Raw genomic sequence first — 21739 nt, 5'->3', positions numbered from 1 at the left:
TTTCCCCTCAAAGCCACCATTCTGTATGGCCAGCCTAACCCTCATCTGTACCCTTGTTTATCATCTGTTGCCCTGGGCAGATTGTAGGTGTCCTGAAGGCAGGGATGTTGTCCTATTTCCTGTGTATGCTCAGTGTCTGATGACAAGCCTGGCACATGTACGGTCTCCAGTAGGGGGTCACGGAAAGAAGATGTGGAGGTGGCAGCGACCCTTTCCCGTGCTCCTCTCTGCTAAGATGCATCATTTACTGGAGATGCAGAGAAGCTGAGAGCCTGAGTAATCCACAGAGTGGTGACTGAGATGGCTGCAGTGGAAACAGGCCGCCCCCACACCTGCCGTTGGCGACTTACCAAGGGCATCTCAATCTCCGACCAGGTGATGTTGGGCACTGAAGACACAGGCTCCACCAGCGTCGTGGGGAAGAAGAGGTTGTAGTGGCCGGTGGCTGCCAGGTACAGAGTCATGGCGAAGTTGAAGGGCAACGTGAAGACAGGGAGGTCCCACTTGCTGAAGATGGAACTCAAAGCACTAGAAAAGACGGGGCTGGAGATGAAAGAGAGAAAAGATTAATAGCTGTCATCAATCTTTGGTCTACACTGTCTAGTCCCCTCACTGGGCCACTCACTGTTCCCCTTTCCTTGACACAGTCATTCCTGTCTCCCTTGAGAATCTAGTGGTCCACTGACCTGGGACTGGATATGAGCCAGTGTTCAATATAGGTCTACATCTTTGGGAAACAAAATTTAAAAGTCTTATAACTTGTGTTCAGTAGGAAACTTTATAAAATAATTTACATATTTCTTGGTTTCTTAAACCAAGAAAACAAAATCTAATCCTTACAAAACGGCATGAGTTGCCTTTGGGTCATTATAAGGTACATCATGATGTATCCTGGGCTGTGATAACATTTAGAATATATGCTTGAAGTAACCTTCTAGGGGGAGGCTGCTATGGACGTAGGAAACTCACAGGCTTGAATTCAGCTCAAGTGCTTGGAACTATTCTGGGAACCAGCATGTGAAAATGAAACCTTCAGTTGATTGTGTCCTGTGTTCTTTTCATCTTCCTTGTAGACAGCATGGATTTTGGAGAAAGACGGAGTGAGGTGCAAATCCTAACTCCTACACTTAAAGGCTGAGTGAGTAGCACTAGGAAATTTACCTTGCCTCATCTCAGTTTCTTCTGAAAGGACCATTGCCTGGCATCCAATGCCCTATGCCTCCCACAGGTGCACAGGTGTACAGCTGCAGGGCCAAACTTGAACTCGTGTGATGTGGTTGATTGGGTAACTTTTAATTAAGGATGATCAGTCTCAAACAGGCATTTAAGCCTGCCCTAATCCCTACTATAGATCCCTAGCAAATTAACTTTCCAATTTGCTGAGACAGCTATTTCACATTTTCTCCCTTCTCCTCAAATCTTTGCTTTCTGTCTCCCTGTAGTTTCACTAACCACCTTGCTTTACTTCATTAAGAAAACAGAAATGACAAGATGAGAAATGCCTCATCTTCCTGACCATAAGAATCATATTCCAACTGCTTTGTTCCCACACACTCTGCCTCTCTGCCTTTTCATATAATGGAGTGCTCCTGCTCTCTTCTCAGGCTAATTCTTTTTCCTGTACTTGGGATTCAGCCTGTCTCAAAGTCTTGGTTCCTGCGGTTCTGTCCTTTCTCTTTTGCAGCTTCAACCTCTCCTTTTCCTCCAGGTCACCCTCATAAATGCATAACGTGCTCTAGTGTGTGTGTGCTCACTCGCTCAGTCGTGTCCAGCTCTTTGCGACCCCATGGACTGTAGCCCGCCCCAGGGTCCTCTGTCCGTGGGATTTTCCAGGCAAGAATACTGGTGTGGGTTGCCATTTCCTACTCCAGGGGATCTTCCTTCCCCAGGGACCGAAGCCGGGTTTCCTGTGCTCCTGCATTGCAGCTGAATTTTTTACCACTGAGCCACCTGGGAAGGCCAAAGTGCTCTAGCGCCTTCTAACATAACGATCTTCCCCCTTTAACCTGATTTCTGCTCCAGCTGTTGCCCCATTTCTCTGCCTCCTGCACAGCAACACTCAAGACTAGTCTGCCTTTGCTGTCCCCAATCTTTCTCTTTCACCTCTTTACTGAACCCACTCCCATCAGGTATATGTTCTGCCCACACCATGGAAATGGCTCTTGTCCAGCTCACAGATGCCATCTCTCTTGCTGAATCCATGGTCAGTCTCTGTCTCTTTCATTTGACAGTTGGACCTTCAACCCTTCCATCAGGGATTGAGACCCTTCTGTCAGGGCTACAACGACACTGCACTTCGTTGCTTCTGCAGGCGCTCCTCAAGTCCTCTTTGGCGGGTCTTCCCCTCTTCTGCCAGACATCTAAATGCTGGAGGATCCTACAGCTCTGACTTGGGTCTTCTCTGTTCAAACACTCTCTTTCTGCGTGACTGTCTTTAGTCTCCAGGATGAAGTATCTTCTACACGCTACTATTTTCTAATCTTGACCAGATCACTAAGTTCTGGATTTGCACATCCAATGTCTTTCTCAGCATCTCTACTCAGAAGACTGACGTTTAATGTGTCCAAACAAAACTCTTGATTTGTGTCCTGTCTTCCACCACCAGCTTGCTTTTTTACCCTGCCTTTTCCATCAGCCCATGTTCTCAGGCAGATTATAGGAGCACACTGAGTCTTCTCTCCTCCCTGCCTCATCACGCTCCACAGCCTCCCAGAATGTCCTGTTGTCTTCACCGTCTTTAAAATACACCCTAAGCCTAGCCACTTCTCATCGCCTTCATGGACATGGCTCTAGTCAAAACATTTCTGTCCTCTGTGGGTTATTGCAGCAGACTCCTAACTACACTTCCAGCATCCATGCCTATTCCAGCTAGAATCCACTCTACACTGCGAGGAGAGAGATTTGTTTAAATTTATCCACGTCCTTCCACTCCCTTTAACTGCTTCTCACCACAGCTGTAGTAAAAATCGAAAGGCTTACTGGAGAAGTAGAAACTATTAGGTACAAAGTAAGCTACAAGGATATATTTGCAACACAGGGAATATAACCAATAACTTATAATATTTATAAATGGAATATAATCTTTAAAAATTGTGAATCACTATATTGCACACCTGTAACTTATATAACATTGTACAGCAACAATATTTCAATTAATAAAAAGGCTCCCTGGAGTCATGTGGTGCATGGAACATGGCCCTCATTACTTCTGCCCTCGCCTCCTGCGACCCCTGCTTCATTCACTGGGCTTCAGCCCCACTGGTCTTGTTTCTTGAACACATCATGCTTTTTAGTTGGAATTTTTTCACATGCTGCTGGTTCTGCCTGCGACTTCAAATGGCAGGTACACTCTTGTCGTTTAGGTGACTGTTTAAATATCCCCTCTGCAAAGTGGCCTTCCCTGACCGTGCGAGTCTGGACCACTCCTTCCCATTTGCCCCGTTTTGCTTTCCTTAAAGTACTTACCACATCTTGAAAGGATCTTTTTAATGAACAATTTATGAATGTATTTCTTTCTTTGCCAAGAAGAATGTAAGCTCCCAGAGGATGCACACCTTCTCTTGGTCCCAGTTGTCCCCACCATCTAGAACAATCTCCAGACAATGAAGGCCCTCAGCAAATTGTACTTTGCTGGGGAACTCTGGCACTACTAGTCTCTGCCCTGTGGACTGGCTTCTAGGACTGCATGAATGGATTAGTGAAGTGCCAGGGTAGAGGTGCTCAATTTTTTTTTTTTTTTGTTTTTTCATTTTAAATTGGGAAGTGGAGGTAGGGTGAGGGCACTGCAGACACACTGGCATCCAGTGCTCCGTGTCTTAGGGGCTTAATCTTTGCAGTTATAAACCAAATGGATGCAAATAAAGACAGGCCCTCCTCCTTCTGCAGCGTGGCATGTGGGGGGCATTAAGGAAATCACCACAGAAATGACTGCCTTAGCATTTTGTCTTGATACATTAAGGAGGAAATCCTAAGAAGGAATGTAAATTGCCCAGAATGCTTAATGTCTTAATTTATTTGCAAACACTACTAGAAAGTGCTGGAACGGCACTTAAACTAAATTAAACTGACGGGTTTTAGTAACTCCCGACTTTGAAACCAGAGAAAGATGTTAAAAATCAGACGGCATGTCGGAGAGTTGTAGAGCTCAGGGGCTGGGGGACACAGGCTCCCTTGAGGCTCTCAGCCGCTGCGTGGCAGTGGGCGTGACCAGCGGCGGTGGGCGTGACCAGCGGCAGTGGGCGTGACCAGTGGCAGTGGGCGTGATGCTACAGACTCACTGCAGGTTCAAGTGAACTGGGCATCATGTGTGTAAAAGGCCTATTTGTTCCTAATACCCTTCATCTTGACTGTTTTATTTTGAAAAATGCGATTGCACAGCAAGACCTCAACTGATGCTTCTCGCTCAAAGATTCTATGCTTTAAACAGAGAGATTTTGTCCCAAGCAAGCTCTCTGATTTTGTTAGAAGTGAAATTTCAGCTTTTGGGTCTTGGTTAGGCTGCTGGATTGACAATTCCCATGTAGCCTGGAGTTGAATAGTGCGGACCCTGGGTTTATCATCTGGGGTAGGTTACGCAGCCTCTGCATACCTTCCTTTCCCTTCTGTAAACTGGGGACAGTAATAGTCCACCCTTGCGTAGCACTGTGCCAGGCACTTAGAAAATACTTGGTAAGTGTTAGCCCTCATTAGGAAGCCTATCATAAAGAGGAGTTTATCAGCACAGTAAAACCTATGTGGTGGGCTTCCCTGGTGGTCCAATGGTTAAGAATTCACGTGCCAAGGCGGGGGATGTGGGTTCAATCTTGGGTCTGGGAAGATTCCACATGCTGTGGGGCAACTGAGCCTGTGCTACGACCGCTGGAGGCCCACGCACTCAGGGGCCTGCTTCACGACAGGAAAAGCTGCCACAATGGAAGCCCACGTATGGCAAGGAAGAGTGGCCCCTGCTCGCCATGCCTGTAGAGACCCGTGTACAGCAGAGACCCAGAACAGCCATAAACAGTAAAGAAAGAGCCAATATTAAAAACATGAGGCCTTTGGCCTTTGAAAGGTCTCTATTATTCCCAACTCAAAATGACCCCTTCATGTTACAACTGAACTCCTGGACTCTTGGGAGACAAGCCAGCCTTTGAAGAAGACACTGGGCCCCATGCCAGTGTCAGACAAAACACCTTGGGTCCTTGTAGGTAAGGAAGCAGAAGGAAGGAGGGGCCTCACCAGGACATGGCTGTGAGGGTCACAGGAAGCAGAAGCCACCAGTAATAGTCTAACTTCTCAGAGAACACGGCTATCAGCATTCCCACCAGCATCCCGTTGTGCCCGTGCAGACCCGAGGCGATGGCAGCCCTGGGGGTGAAAACACAGTTACTGTGTGAATTTGGGGGCACTCACGTGGCCCATTCCTGGTGCTCACAGGAAAAATCAGCTCGCTTGATGAATATGGGGTAGTCACCCTGCTGCTAGTATCTTTCTAGATCACACACACACACACACACACACGTGATTACTCTCATTGATCTGGAATTAAATGATGCACTTTGTGTAGAAGATCTCCTTTGCAAGTCAGGGCAATCTAGGCTCCTTGATATAGAGGGAAATCTAACAGACACCTGACACCAGGAAGGTGTATGTGTGTGTGCGTGCACATGCGTGTGTGAAAGAGACAAGGCAGGAGGAAGAAGAAGGGAGGCAGGGAGGAGAGTGTATGTTTTGACTGTGCTGTGTGACACTGTGACTTTCTGACATTGAATGCTTTCTCCTGTCTGAGGTCATCCCCAGAGTTGACGAGGAGTGTCCTCTGTGAGGCCCATGTGCCTCCCCACCCCCGGCACGGCAGGAGGACCAGAGATGCCCTAGAATCCAAGCTTTGCCTCCTTCTGCTTCATCAGAGATGCCTGTGTGCACCCAAACTCTCCCTGATCCGAGTGAACTCTGCCCTTGACCCTTCCCATTGCTCTGCTGGGCAAAGGATGAGACTGGGCAAATAGCATTGCAAAGCCCCCACAGAGAATGAGATTTGTATGCTGTGGTCTCCGCTGCCCTCCACTGAAAGCTTCATGGGGCTAACGCTCATCTGACGTGAGTGTCAACAGCAGTGAACAGTGTCTGTACAAGGAGTTGTTGAACGGATGTGAGTGCATGTTAAATCCTACCAGGTACTGACTGTTTCACAGGCAGAGGCATCTGGAAGCATCATGTCCTGTGATGGAGGAAGGGTGCTCTGGCCAGAGGAGGCTCCTGCCTGGCAGAGGCCACAGCTTAGGTCTAGAACAGGGGGACCTCCAGTTGTGGAATGAGCAGGAGATCAGCTCAGCTGGAGTGGGGGGCAGGGGAGAGGGTGGGCAAGCATATCAAGTTTCCAACAAGAGAAGCTGAACATGGGGCACTTGTGTGGGGACACTTGTATGGGATTCAGGACAGCTGAGTCTTTAGCTGCTCCCGGGAGCAGGCTGGGGGCTGAGAAATAACAGGGCAAGAGGAAAGACCATTGGAGTTCAGAATCTCTTCAGGACTAGAATAACTACCTGAGAAACCTATGTTTTGGGAAAAAAAAAATCATTAAGGGTGTTTGCATTTTCTCTGTATTTCCTCATTTCTGTTCCATGTTAGAATTTAATCCTCTTTTAGCTTTAATAACAGCTGATTTGGGAAAACTGAGCAGAGACCATTGACCCATATTGGCAGGAGGGTGTATAGGAACAGCAGGAATCAAATAAAGGAACGCAGGGGAGATAAAATTAGGGGGGCATCTAAGGCCTGCCTCCACAGTTGCCCTTCCCCATGGCAAGTCCCCTCCCTGGACCCTTCTGTACCAAAACTTTGGTGGCTTCTGGTTTGATTGTCAAAAGGAAACCCATCACCTTACATCCCTACCTTGACCATCAAAAATATAAAATTAGGTTCAATCTCAATGACCCCAAAGACCTTCACTAGAACCACATTCCTCCAGGACTCTATGGCATCAGTGCTTCTGAACTTGAGGCTGCAGTGGTAAAGTGCCTTCTTGGACTAGTGGGGGTGGGGTAGGAGAAGTCAGGATTGGGGTGTGAGCGTGCAGGGAAGAAGGAGTGGTGGACAGGGAGAAGGGGTGTAGCGGGGAGTGGGGATAGGCCGGTAGGCATTGTGGAAGGGAGTGGTGGAGGTCATGACTAGGATATGCAGCTACATCAGTAGTTTTCTGGGGACCGTGGTGAAGCTGGGGCTTCTTGGAATGATGTGTGTATGGATGTCATGTAGGGTGCTTAGAGCCTTAGTGTAGAACATGTCACTGACCTTCCAGAAATGAAGTTGGAGTCTTCGCTAGACACTGTGGTGGAATATGGAACATCTGAGATGGAATTCTTGTTCTCAACATAGCCAGTGAGAGCAGACTCAGAAAGCAGAGAACCATCCCATATGGTATGGGGATATATTCTGTGATTGTTCAAAGAGAAAGGAGGGTTCAGAGAGCACTGGGAGAGTCAGGGGTGGCTCCCTGGAGGAGAAGGGATTTGCAGGAAGTAGAATTAGATGTTACAGTGGAGGTGATGAAATAGATTCTAGGGATTAGATTTGGTAGACAGAGTGCCTGAAGAACTATGAACAGAGGTTTGTAACATCATTCAGGAGGCAGTGACCAAAACCATCCCTAAGAAAAAGAAATGCAAGAAGGCAAAATGGTGTCTGAGGAGGCTTTACAAATAGTTGAAAAAAGAAGAGAAGCAAAAGACAAGGGGGATATGGAAAGATATACCAAACTGAATGCAGAGTTCCAGAGAACAGCAAGGAGAGATAAGAAGGGCTTCTTAAATGAACAATGCAAAGAAATAGAGGAAAACAATAGAATGGGAAAGACTGGAGATTTCTTCAAGAGAACCAGAGATATCAAGGAAATATTTCATATAAGGAAGGGCACCACAAAGGAGGACCTAACAGAAGCCGAAGAGATTCACAACAGGTGGCAAGAATAGGCAGCAGAACTACAGAAGGAAGGTCTTAATGATCTGGATAACCATGATGGTGTGGTCACTCACCTAGAGCCAAACATTCTGGAGTGTGAAGCCAAGTGGGCCTTAGGAAGAACTAAGAACAGTTCAGTTCAGTTCAGTTGCTCAGTCATGTCCGACTCTTTGCAACCCCATGAACCGCAGCACGCCAGGCTTCCCTGAGTCCACCCATACCTATGTCCATCAAGTCAGTGATGCCATCCAGCCATCTCATCCTCTGTCGTCCCCTTCTCCTGCTGCCCCTGATCCCTCCCAGCATCAGAGTCTTTTCCAATGAGTCAACTCTTTGCATGAGGTGGCCAAACTACTGGAGTTTCAGCTTTAGCATTATTCCTTCCAAAGAAATCCCAGGGCTGATTTCCTTCAGAATGGACTGGTTGGATCTCCTTTGCAGTCCAAGGGGCTCTCAAGAGTCTTCTCCAACACCACAGTTCAAAAGCATCAATTCTTCGGCGCTCAGCCTTCTTCATAGTCCCACTCTCACATCCATACATGACCACAGGAAAAACCATAGCCTTGACTAGACGGACCTTAGTTGGCAAAGTAATGTCTCTGCTTTTGAATATGCTATCTAGGTTGGTCATAACTTTTCTTCCAAGAAGTAAGTGTCTCTTAATTTCATGGCTGCAGTCACCATCTGCAGTGATTTTGGAGCCCCCCAAAATAAAGTCTGACACTGTTTCCACTGTTTCCCCATCTATTTCCCATGAAGCGATGGGACCGGATGCCATGGTCTTTGTTTTCTGAATGTTGAGCTTTAAGCCAACTTTTTCACTCTCTTCTTTCACTTTCATCAAGAGGCTAAGCTACTAGAAGTGATGGAATTCTAGCTGAGCTGTTTAAAATACTGAAAGATGATGCTATTAAAGTGCTGCACTAAATATGCCAGCAAATTTGGAAAACTCAGCCGAGGCCATGGGACTGGAAGAGGTCAGTTTTCATTCCAAGCCCAAAAGGCAACACCAAAGAATGTTCCCACTGCTGTGCTATGGTGCTCGCTTCACAGGTTAGGATGGCTATGCTCAAAATCCTCTAAGTTAGGCTTCAGCAGCATGTTGACTGAGAACTTCCAGATGTACAGGTTGGATTTAGAAAAGGCAGAGGAATCGGAGATCAAATCGCCAACATTCGGTGGATCATGAAGAAAGCAAGGGAGTGGCAGAAAAACATCTACTTCTGCTTCATTGATTATGCTAAAGACTTTGACTATGGATCACAACAAAATATGAAGAATTCTTAAAGAGATGGGAGTACTAGACCACCTTACTTGTCTCCTGAGAAACCTGTATGAGGGTCAAGAAGAAACAGTTAGAACTGGATACGGAAAACTGACTGGGTCAAAACTGGGAAAGGAGAATGACAAGTATGTATATTGTCACCTTGCTTATTTAACTTATATGCAGAGTGCATCATGTGAAATGCTGGGCTGGATGAATCACAAGCTGAAATTAAGATTGCTGGTAGAAATATCAACAACCTCAGATATGCAGATGATACCACTCGAATGGCAGAAAGTGAAGAGGAACTAAAGAGCCTCTTGATGAAGGTGAAAGAGGAGAGTGAAAAGGCTGGCTTAAAACTCAGCATTCAAAAAACTAAGATCATGGCATCTGGTTCCATCACTTTGTGGCAAATAGAAGGGGAAAAAGTAGAAGCGGTGTAAGATTTTATTTTCTTGGTCTCCAAAATCACTGTGGACTGCCCTTTCCAATCACTTTCATGACTGCAGCCATGAAATGAAAAGAAGCTTGCTTCTAGAAGGAAAGATATGACAAACCTATTAAAGAGCAGAGAAATCAGCTTGCAACAAAGGTCCATATAGTCAAAACTGTGGTTTCCAGTAGTCCTGTACAGATGTGAGATGTACATGTACATCAGGTATAGCTGTAAAGAAGACAAAGCACCAAAGACCCTTGGACGGCAAAGAGATCAAACCAGTCAATCCTAAAGGAGATCGACCCTGAATATTCACTGGAAGGACTGGTGTTGAATCTGAAGATCCAATGCTTTGGCCATCTGATTCAAAGAGCTGACTCACTGGAAAAGACCCTGATGCTGGGAAAGACTGAGGGCAAAAGGAGAAGGGGGCGACAGAGGATGATGGTTAGACAGCATCACCAGCTCAGTGGATATGAATTTGAGCAAACTCTGGGAGACAGTGAAGGACAGAGACCCCTGGTGGGCTGCGGTCCGTGGGGTCACAGAGAGTCGGAAATGAGTTTAGTGACTGAACGACAACAACAGAATTAGATAGGCAGAAGCAAAAGTTCTCAGCTGGGAAGAGTGTGATGCTGGGTAGTAGGTTGGGTGAGGCCTGTTAGAGAAGGCTTTGGAATCCGGCTGAGGGATTGGGTTTTTAATCTAATGCACTCTTGCCTTAGATTCTTAATCAGGACATTTGGGAAGATTAGGCAGGCAAGGTGTGTGTTTCCCTTGTAAAATTGGGAGCAAAAAAATCCATGGAGCAACTCTTTGAATGACTTGGCAAGTTTTCCAGTGGATTATGGTCAGCAGGGAAGGGGGAGAATCAAACTGTCAGATCAGGAAGGAACCTGGGCTTCTTGAAGATGACCTGTAGGTTGGCTAGACGGAATTCACCTCAGGGGATTTTTGGCAAACAACGACGGAGCAGAAAGGACAAGAGCTGATCCTGCCAGAGGCCAGTTATGTGTCAGCTGCTGGGAGGCTTTAGGTAAGTGGCAGCAAGGAATAGGGAGCCCAGTGCTAGACGCCAAGACACAGATCCTGGCTGGAGTGCATTTCTCCTGTCACTCGCCAGAGCTTCACCCCGAAGAATTCAGCCTCTCATCCATCTGACCTGGAATGGCCTTCGAGCTTAGAGCTGGCGTGTGTCTTGGTGGAGCTGGAATGTCGGGTGGCTGGAGGAGTGTGGCACTGGTTACAACACAAGCAGCTTGGATCGTTCCCCAGGCTCTGGGGTCACCAGGGGCCTCTGGCTCTGCTGTCCACTCTGTCCATGTGCCAGCGGGAGCAGCCACGTGTCTAAATCTGAGCCCGGCCGCCCATTGGCCACGGCACCGTGCGTCAGCAACTCCCAGCCTCCTTTCTCTCACTTGTGAAATGTGAACGCTTTTACCTTCACTGTCTGCTTTGTGAAGTCACAGGAAGAACCACAGGTAACAAGGCAAAAAGGTATTTTTCAATCTTTTTGACAGTGCTCCACAGTAAGGAAGGAATGTATTTCATAGTATGACCCAGTTTCTCTCTCTCTCACACACACACATGATTGAAACAAAAATTTCACAAAATAATCCTTTACCTTTACTATGTATGGATCACTCTAATCTGTTTCATTTGATGCTGTTATTTTAATTAAAAAAAATTTTTTAAGCTGCTGACCATTCATGATATGTGAATGGATTTGTGACCCCAAATTAAAAAAAAAATTGAGGTCATAGGCTTTCCTAAACCTCTCTGGTCATCAGAAGCACCCAGGAGAATCTTATTTAAAACACCACCCCCATATCCAGATCCGCTGAAAGGAAACATCTCTGGGAAGGAGGGAGAATTGGGGGGAAGTGAGAAACTACATTTCTTAGCAATCACTCCAGGTGATTCTGGCCATCAGGAAAGTTTGGGAACCATAACTTATGGCAAAGGTCAGTTCAACAAAATGCTACCTCTTGTTACTGGAATTTGTGGCCCCTGGTGCAGAGCTGGCCGCTCCCCCCACCTGCCACTGTGCTTTCTAGCTCTGGTTTGTTCCCTTCTCTAAACCACCCCAGCACTACCCTCTTGCCTGCTGGCCTTCCACTCTCCCACATCAGCGCTGCTAGTTCAAGGCTGCCCTCTCTAACCTTCCCAACACGTAGAGATGTCTGCCTGCTCTGAACTCTCCAGTATGTATACTGCCTAGTATTATTCAGAGACATTTCTTGAGTGTTAGTTGTATCTCCCTCAACTGCATTGTAGGCTCCATGAAGGAAGAACAGCTACACCTGCCTTTGAGGGAATGTTTCCAGAAGGCTCTACAGTCAAATGGAGCCTGGTGCTGTCACTTGCTGTGAGCACACTGTGTGAAGAACTCCAGTGACATGTTCAAAGGTGATTCTCAGGAAACTGGTTGGCTGATACTAGGGTACAGTTGGCTGGTCACTCAAGTAATTGCTTCTCCACCTTTCTACTCCGAGAAACCAAGACCCTCACAGGGAGGAACTCACCTGTCCTGGCTCAAGATGAGGGCAGTTAAAGTTGACACCACGGTCCCCAGACCTCCCGTAATTGTCCACCAGGGATTCTGGATCAGGAGCCCTATGAAGATGACGAACCCGCTGAGAGGGTTGTTGGCAAACATCACCTGAGCGGCCCCCCTCAGAACCCAGTCTGTGAACTGGAAGGCCAGGGGTTTATCTGAAAGAGATAGGCAGAGTCATCAGCAGGGTTGAGCCTGTGCTTCCCTGCCGGGCCGCTGGTTGGCGTGGCAACCAAAGCAGACAGGGCTGCACTAGTGGGGACATCTCCTCTCATTCCTCCGGGTGCCCAGCCTGAGCCTCTGAGTCAGTCCACAGTGGCTGTCAGTTTTGTCGTACAGACTGAGTGCCATGCTGAGACCAATTTAATGCTGTTCCAGCCATCAGCTTGGTTGGCAAGGAAGCCCAAGGATCATTCCAAGGGAAATTTATTGGTCCAAAGGAAGAGGTGGGGAGGGAAGGAAACTCTTTTTGTGTAGAACTCTATGGCTCAGTTGAGGGCTGGTATCTGAGCAGGAAAGAAACTGGTCTGGAGGGGAAAAAAAAAGCTGAGAAAGAAACGATTTTAGCCCAGCTGTGAAATTAGCATTGAGTTATGCATTGACACTGAAGACTGACATATGTTCTGTCTCATTCCCTGGCTTGGTTTCCAGGACAACCTGTGCAAGCGGGCGGCAGGTGAGGGAGAGGAGGGTGGAGGGTATTTGTGGCAACATTAGTTAAGGGAAACTGGCAGATGAATGATGTTATAAGGAAAGAACCTGGAACACTGGGGAGGGTGAGGCCAATATTTTCTTGGCACAGAAAAAATGACTGTGGAATAAGTGAAGGAATGACCACTTAGTTTGTTAGAAAATGGCTTGCATGTTGCCACTATGGTTGCCCTATATCTATTCCAGGTAGGAGTGACGCACTGGCCAAGAGCTAAAATCAGTGAAATGTACTGAATTCTGAAATCATGGAAATTCAGATGGTAGGATACATTATGCTCACTGGAGCCAGCTTGGGGCTGGGACCTGCCATGGGTAAGTGAGGGAGCAGCTTCCCCAGTCCAAGCCAGGGGAAGCACCGGCTCCCTGGCCTGGCCTGGCTGCTTCATCCCTGGACATCTGCCTACCTTCCAGCCAGCTCCTATACTCCTCCATCTCGCCTGTGAGGTAGCCCACTGCTTGGAAGAGACCGATGCCCCCTTGGCCTGCAGAGCCCTGAGGGGCTGCTCCGCTTTCTCTTCTTGTATCCTTTTCATTGGGTTTTTCAATCTTCACAATGTGGCTTTCTTCGTTGGATGACCGGAGATCCTTTCAGGAAGAACCATGATAAAACATTAAATAACAGAGCTTTTTGAGAGCAGGGGTGTTTGGGGCTAGGGAAGATTGTCAGATTTTTTTTTTTATTTGATAAAGATAGGGGATTATGAGATACATGTCCATGCGCAATGCTGTCTAGAGTGCTTCATGCAGGCCTGCTCCTCCCAGGACCGCTACACATCCCTCATAGCAGGGTTCTTAACTTTGTGTGTCCGTGGATCCTTTTTGGTAGTTTGGCAAGCCTGTGGACTTCTTTCTAGAATGTTTGTAAATGAATAAAATGAGATTGCCATGAAAACCATTATATTGGAATGCGGTTATCACAATATTTTAAAAACCCAACGTGCATATAGGGGCAGTAGATCCAATACCAATACCGATTATAATCCCAAGGTAGAGATGAGTGAATATGTGGGATGTCAACTCAGGACAACTGCATAGGGCCGTTCTAGCTCCAGCACTCATGGTAGGATCACCCACGACCTTTGTTCTGACTACATCACAGCCCAGCTTTGGCCCAGTCCTGCTGCTTTCACTTCTCTACAAGTACTGACCCAAGGACAGACCCCAGTAAGCGTCTTAGATCCATATCTCCATCTCGGAGTCAGCTTCCTGGGAGAACCCAATCTGTGGCAACGACAAAAATCCCAGGTACTACTAATGTGGCTGTTTATTGCTTGTATTTATCATTGAAGTAAATGCTAAAGTTCCTTGGAGGTTAGTGAAAATAAAGATAAATTCTTTTCTCCATCTAAGTTCCATCCATTTATGAACCCTTGGGTCAGGACTCCTTGCTCTAAAACTATGTCTTCCAATATAGTAGCCAGTAGGATATGTGGCTCTTGACACTTAAAATGTGGCTAATCTGAACTGAGATGTGCTTAAGTAGGTTTTGAAACATTAGTATAAAAAAAGAATGTATGAAAGACCTCAATGATGCTTTCTATTGATTATATATTAAAATAATAATATATTCATACATATTAAGTTAAATAAAACATATTACTCAACTAATTTCACCTGTATGAACTGTTTGCATATTTTAGAGATAAATATATTTTAGAGCACATTTCAATTTAGATTAGCCACAGTTCAACATCACAAAAACAAACAATCCAATGAAAAAATGGGCAGAAGATCTAAACAGACATTTTTCCACAGAAGGCATACAGATGGATAAAAGGCACATAAAAGATGCTCAGCATCACCAATTATTAGAGAAATGCAAATCAAGACTACAGTGAGGTATCACCTCACACCAGTCAGAATGTCCATCATCAAAAAGTCTATGAACAATAAATGCTGGAAAAGGTGTAAAGAAAAAGGTACCCTCCCACACTCTTGGTGGGAATGTAAATTGGTACAGTCACTATGTAGAAAAACTAAAGACAGGGCTACCATATGATCCAGCATTCCAACTCCTAGGCATACATATGGGGAAAAACACAATTTGAAAAGATACATGCATCCCAATGTTCACTGCAGCACTATTTATAATAGCCAGACTATAGGAACAATGTAAGAGTCCATCAGTTGGACAAATGGATTGATAAAGAAAATGTGGTGTATTTATACAATGGACTCTTACTCAGCCATAAAAAGAATGAAATCATGCCATTTTCAGCAACATGTGGACCCAAAGATTATCATACTAAATGAAGTAAGCCAGTCAGAGGAAGACAAATATCATGATATCTCTAATACGTGGAATCTAAAAAAAAAAAAACAGTACAAAGAAACTTACATGCAAAATAGAAACAGACACACAGACCTAGAAAACAAACATGGTTACCAAGGGGAAAGGGGAGGGAGGGATTATTAGTTTGGGATTGACATATACACACTACCATATATAAAATAGATAAACAACAAGGACCCATTATATAGCACAGGGAACCATACTCAATATTTTACAAATATTGCAATAACTTATCAGGGAAAAGAATCGGAAAAACAACACACACCCACACACACACACATAACTGAATCACTTTGCTGTACACCTGAAACTAATACATTGTAAATCAGCTATACGTCTATAACAATAAAATAATTTTATCTTATTTCTTTGCTTTTTACTTTTAAAATATAGTAATATAAATTTAAACTTATATGTGTGGCTCACATTATGTTTCTATTGTACTTTAATGGTCTACAGATTTCTCTAACCTCGTCCCTGCATCAAAACTTAAATATCTTGAGGATGTCAGTAGAAATGGTGAACTGAGGCCCCCTCAAAGTCTCTCCTCCATTAACGCAATGAGAACACTGGGAAAAAATGTGCCTGAGGTGGTGGATAACAATTGAGGAAAACAAGAAGCTAATCAAAAACTTAAAAGGAAAAACTAGGATGTCCAAAGGGGGCTTTAAAAGGTTTGGGCATAGGCCTTGCTATTCGCTGGAATTCTGCCTTCAGCTGGGTCTATCTTTCCCTATCTCCCTTGCCTTGCACTTCTCTTCATTGGAGAAGGAAATGGCAACCCACTCCAGTGTTCTTGCCTGGAGAATCCCAGGGGCGGGGGAGCCTGGTGGGCTGCCGTCTATGGGGTCGCCCAGAGTCGGACACAACTGAAGTGACTTAGCAGCAGCAGCAGCACTTGTCTTCTTTCCTATTTGTAAAGCCTCCTCAGATAAACACTTTGCCTTCTTGCATTCCTTTTTCTTTGGATGGTTTTGGTCACTGCCTCCCATACCATGTTATGAACCTCTGTCCATAGTTCTTCAGGCACTCTGTCTACCAAATCTAATTCCTCTAATCTATTTATCACCTCCACTGATTTAAGTCATATCTGAATGGCCTAGTGGTTTTTCCTACTTTCTTCAATATGTTTGAATTTTTCAACAAAAAACTCATGTTCTGAGCCACAATCAGCTCTATTGTCGATGGGCATACAATATATAAAGATGTCATTTGTAGGACAATAACAGCACAAAGGAGGTAGGGATAGAGTTACACAGTAACATAGCTTTGTGTAATATTGTAATTAAATGGACTTTAATCCAAACTATATTTTTATATATTGACATTTAATTATAATATCCAGAACAACTACTCAGACAAAAACCTAAAACATATACATAACAAGGACAGAAGAATTAAAACGATACACTAGAAAATACCTGTTTAAGATAAAAGATGGTGGTAGTGAAATAATACATAAACAGAAAAGATATATCATATATAGAAAGCAAATAGCGAAATGGCAGGCATAAATCCTAACTTACTAGTAACTACATTAAATGTAAATGGATTACACACTTCAAAGACAGAAATTTGCAGAACAGAATTTAAAAAGTTATGACCCAGCAGTCCCACTGCTGGGCATACACACCGAGGAAACCAGAATAGAAAGAGACACATGTACCCCAATGTTCATCGCAGCACTGTTTATAATAGCCAGGACATGGAAACAACCTAGATGTCCATCAGCAGATGAATGGATAAGAAAGCTGTGGTACATATACACAATGGAGTATTACTCAGCAGTTAAAAAGAATTCATTTGAATCAGTTCTGATGAGATGGATGAAACTGGAGCCGATTATACAGAGTGAAGTAAGCCAGAAAGAAAAACACCAATACAGTATACTAACACATATATATGGAATTTAGGAAGATGGCAATGACGACCCTGTATGCAAGACAGGGAAAGAGACACAGATGTGTATAAGGGACTTTTGGACTCAGAGGGAGAGGGAGAGGGTGGGATGATTTGGGAGAATGACATTCTAACATGTATACTATCATTTGAATCGAATCGCCAGTCTATGTCTGACGCAGGATGCAGCATGCTTGGGGCTGGTGCATGGGGATGACCCAGAAAGATGTTATGGGGAGGGAGGTGGGAGGGGGGTTCAGGTTTGGGAATTCATGTAAGAATTAAAGATTTTAAAATTTAAAAAATAAAAAACTAAAATTAAAAAAAAAAAAGAAAAATAAAAAATAAAAAGTTATACAACTATATCTTCTCTAAAAGAGACATACTTTATATTCAAAAATATAAATTGATTGTAAGGATGGAAAAATATATATTGTGCAAACAGTTACTAAAAAAAACAAAAGCTGGAGTGACTATACTTATATTAGCAAAATAGACCTTTTGCTAAAACAAAAATTGTTACTAGAGAGTAAGAAAGAAAAGTTTAATAACAAAATGATCAATCTACCAAGAAAACATAATAACTATAAACACTACATGCTTAACAACAAAGCCCCCAAATTTATGAAGCAGTAGTTTTTAGAATTGATGTGAGGAAAAATTGATTCAATAATAATAACTGAAGCCTTCCATGCTGCATTTGAAAAAATGATAGACTATCTAGATAGAAGATCAAGGAAATAGAAGACCTGAACAACTCTAGTGAACTAGACCAAATAGACATCAGTAAAACACTTCACCCAACAGCAGCAGAATATACCATTTCTGGTGCACATGGAACCTTCTCCAATATAGGTGATGTGTGTGCATGTGTGATTGGTTGCGACTGACTCTTTGTGACCCCAGAGACTGTAGCCCACCAGGCTCCTCTGTTCATGGGATTTCCCAGGCAAGAATGGTTGCCATTTCGTTTTCCAGGGAATGCAGGAATCGAACCCGCATCTCTTGCATTGGCAGGTGGGTTCTTTACCACGGTGCCACTAGGAGGGTCTGATGCTGAAGCTGAAGCTCCAATACTTTGGCCACCTGATGTGAAAAGCTGACTTACTGAAAAAGACACTGATGCTGGGAAAGATTAAAGGCAGGAGGAGAAGGGGATGACAGAGGATGGTATGGTTGGATGGCATCACTGACTCAATGGACACGAGTTTGAGCAAGCTCCGGGTATTGGTGAAGGACAGGGAAGCCTGGTGTGCTGCAGTCCATGGGTTCACAAAGAGTTGGACACAACTGAGCGACTGAACAACAACACTTGGGAAGCCCATAGACCATGCTGGGCCATCAAATAAGTAAAACATTTTTATGGTTAAAAACATTAGTAAAAGGATTGAAATCATACACAATATGTTTTCTGGCCACAGTGGAGTGAAAAAGATCCACTGGGAAAGGATTAAAGATCCACTGGGAAAGGATTAAAGATCCACTGGGAAAGGATTAAAGCTAAAAATGAAGAAAAGAAAAAAGAAAACCAAACACAGAAGGATATTTGTAAAATATGTAAAAGTCAAACCAACCTAAAATTTCCCACAAAGAAATTGTGGCTTCATCTGTGAATTGCACCAAATGCTTAAGGAATTAATTCTAATACCTTCCAAAAAGCAGAAGAGAAGGGAACACTTCTTAAGATAACCTATGAGGCTAGTACTATCCTGATATCAAAGCCAGACAAAGACATGCCAAGAAAGAAAATATAGATCAATACGCTTTATGAATATAGATGCAAAAATCCTTAACAAATACTAGCAAAACAAATCCAGTAGATATAAAAAAGATTATGACCAAAGAAAGTTCTAAGAATTTGAGACTGTTTCAACCTATAAAAACTATCAATAGATTGTTTCATAAAGAAAAATACTCACATGGTTATTTCAACAGACGCAGAAAAACTATTTGAAAAATTCAACAACCTTTCTGATAAAAGCAATCAACTAACTAGGAATACAAAGGAAGTTCCTCAACCTAATAATTTAAAAATTCAGAGCTAATATCATACTTAATAGTGAAACTGGATGCTTTCCCTCTAAGATCAGTAACAAGACAAAGACGTGTGTTCTTGTCACTGCTATTCCATATTGTACTAGAAATTTTAGCCAGAGTAGTTAGGTAACAAACAAACAAACAAACAAACAAACAAAAAAGACAAAGGGAACCAAATTGGAAAGAACAAATTTAAACTATCTCTATTTGAAGACTTCCTTTTATACAGAAAACCTTAAGAAATCTGCAAAAAAAAAAAAAAAAACAGCCCAAAACTGTTAGAGATAATGAATTAATTCAGCAAGTTTTCAGGATAGATAGTCAGTATACATACAAAAACAGATTTTATAAAGAAGACAATTCTATCTACGTAGCATGAAAAAAAATGAAATATTTTGGATTGAATGTAACAAAAGAGGTGTAAAATTGTGCACTCAAACTTACAAAACATCACTGAAAGAAGTTAAAGACTTAAATAAAAAGAAAGATAGCTTATGCTCACTGACTGGATGACTTAATTTTGTTAAGATACAATATTCTCCAAATTGGTCTATAGTTTTGATACAATCCCTATCAAAATGTCAGTTGCCTTTTTATTTATTTATTTATTTATTTATTTTTGTGGAGATTGAAGTTTGGATCCTAAAATATAAATTCAAGGATCTCATATTAGATAAAACAATCTTGAAAAAGAAGAACAAAGTTGGAAAACTCATATTTCCTGATTTCAAAACTTACTATGAAACTCCAGTGCTCAAGGTGGTGTGGTATTACCTTAAGAATAAACATATAAATAGGACCTATAGAAATTAGAGCCCAGAAACAAACCCATATATTTATGGTCAATTGATTGTTGATAGGAATATCAAGACAATTCAGTGGAGGAAGGATAATCTTTTTAACGATGGTGCTGGGACAAGTGGATACTCATTAGTTAAAAGACTGAAATTGTATCCCTACTTAAAATCAGATACAGAAAGTAACTTAAAATGGATAAAAGATTTATATGTAAGTGCTAAAACTATAAAACCATTCAATTAAAACATTGGTGTACATCTTTTGACCTTGGATAAGAAAATGTTTTCTTGGATATGACATCAAAGGACAAGCAATCAAAGAAAAAAATAGATAAATTGGACTTAATCAGAATTAAAAACTCTGTGCTTCTAAGGACATTATCAAGAAAGTGAAAGGACAACCTACACCGTGGGAGAAATAATTTGTAAATTATATATCTGGAAAGGGTCTAATATATAGAATATAAGAAGAATGACTACAACTCCACCATAAAAGGACAAGTAACATAATTTAAAAATGAGCAAAGTACTTGAAAAAACATTTTTCCAAAGGAGATATACAAGTGGCCAGTAAGTACATGAAAAGATGTCCCAGAATCATCTGCCATTGGTGGTGGTTTAGTTGCTAAGTCCTACTCTTGGTGACCCCATGGACAGAGGCCCACCAGGCTTCTCTATGGGATTTCCCAGGCAAGAATACTGCAGTGGGTTGCCATTTTCTTCTCCAGGGGATCTTCTCGACCCAGTGATTGAACTCATGTCTCCTCCATTGCAAGCAGTCTCCTGCATTGCAGGCAGATTCTTTACCAACTGAGCCACCACGGAAGCCCCATTTGCCATTCGGGAAATGCTAATTAAAATCACAGTAAGCTGTCCCTTCACATTTACTTGCTGCTGCTGCTAAGTTGCTTCAGTCATGTCCAACTCTGTGTGACCCCATAGACAGCAGCCCATCAGGCTCCGCCGTTCCTGGGATTCTCTAGGCAAGATCACTGGAGTGGGTTGCCATTTCCTTCTCCAATGCAGGAAAAGTGAAAAGTGAAAGTGAAGTCGCTCAGTCATGTCCGACTCTTTGCGACCCCATGGACTGTAGCCCACCAGGCTCCTCCGTCCATGGGATTTTCCAGGCAAGAGTACTGGAGTGGGTGACATTGCCTTCTCCATCACATTTACGTAGACTATAATAAAAAAGACAACACAGTTTGTTGAGGAGGTGGAATGGCACAATGTGTACATTGCTGGTGAGAATAAACACTAACGCAGCCACTTTGGAAAACAATTTGTCAGTTTCTTAAAATGTTGAATGTAGACTTACCATGTAACCCAGAAATATCACTTCTAGGTACTGTTGCCTTGAGAACCCCATAAACAATATGAAAAGGCAAAAAGATATGATACCAGAAGATGAGCCCCTCAAATTGGAAGGTGTTCAATATGCTACTGGGGAGGAGTGGAGGGCAATTACTAATAACTCCAGAAGAATGAAGTAGTTGGGCCAAAGTAGAAACAACACTTAGTTGTGGATGTGTCTGGTGGTGACAGTGAAGGCTGATGCTGTAAAAACCTAGAACGTTAAGTCTATGAATTAAGATACATTGGACATGGTCAAGCAAAAGATGGCAAGAGTGAACATTGACATCTTAGGAATCAGTGAATTAAAGAAAGGGAATGGGTGAATTTAGCTCAGATGCCCACTGTATCTACTATTGTGGGCAAGAATCCCTTAGAAGAAATGGAGTAGCCTTCATCATGAACAAAAGAGCCCAAAATAGGTACAATCTTAAAATGAAAGAATGACCTCAAG

General features: G+C 43.4%; 1 protein-coding gene across 1 annotated transcript in view; it reads right to left on the bottom strand.

Annotated features, from left to right (window-relative positions):
• SLC14A2 (solute carrier family 14 member 2) overlaps positions 1-21739 on the bottom strand; it is a 495750-nt gene that overhangs the window by 41807 nt on the left and 432204 nt on the right. The window contains exons 5-8 of the mRNA XM_069569056.1: positions 13314-13494; positions 12167-12356; positions 5218-5346; positions 351-543 (exon numbers count right to left, since the gene is read on the bottom strand). Coding sequence (XP_069425157.1) covers positions 351-543; positions 5218-5346; positions 12167-12356; positions 13314-13494 — 693 coding nt within the window. The remainder of the gene's footprint in view (positions 1-350; positions 544-5217; positions 5347-12166; positions 12357-13313; positions 13495-21739) is intronic.

Source organism: Ovis canadensis, chromosome 23 (genome assembly GCF_042477335.2).
Source record: "Ovis canadensis isolate MfBH-ARS-UI-01 breed Bighorn chromosome 23, ARS-UI_OviCan_v2, whole genome shotgun sequence".
In the NCBI taxonomy this organism is placed as follows: domain Eukaryota; kingdom Metazoa; phylum Chordata; class Mammalia; order Artiodactyla; family Bovidae; genus Ovis; species Ovis canadensis.
This window is presented reverse-complemented; position numbering and strand designations above follow the sequence as displayed.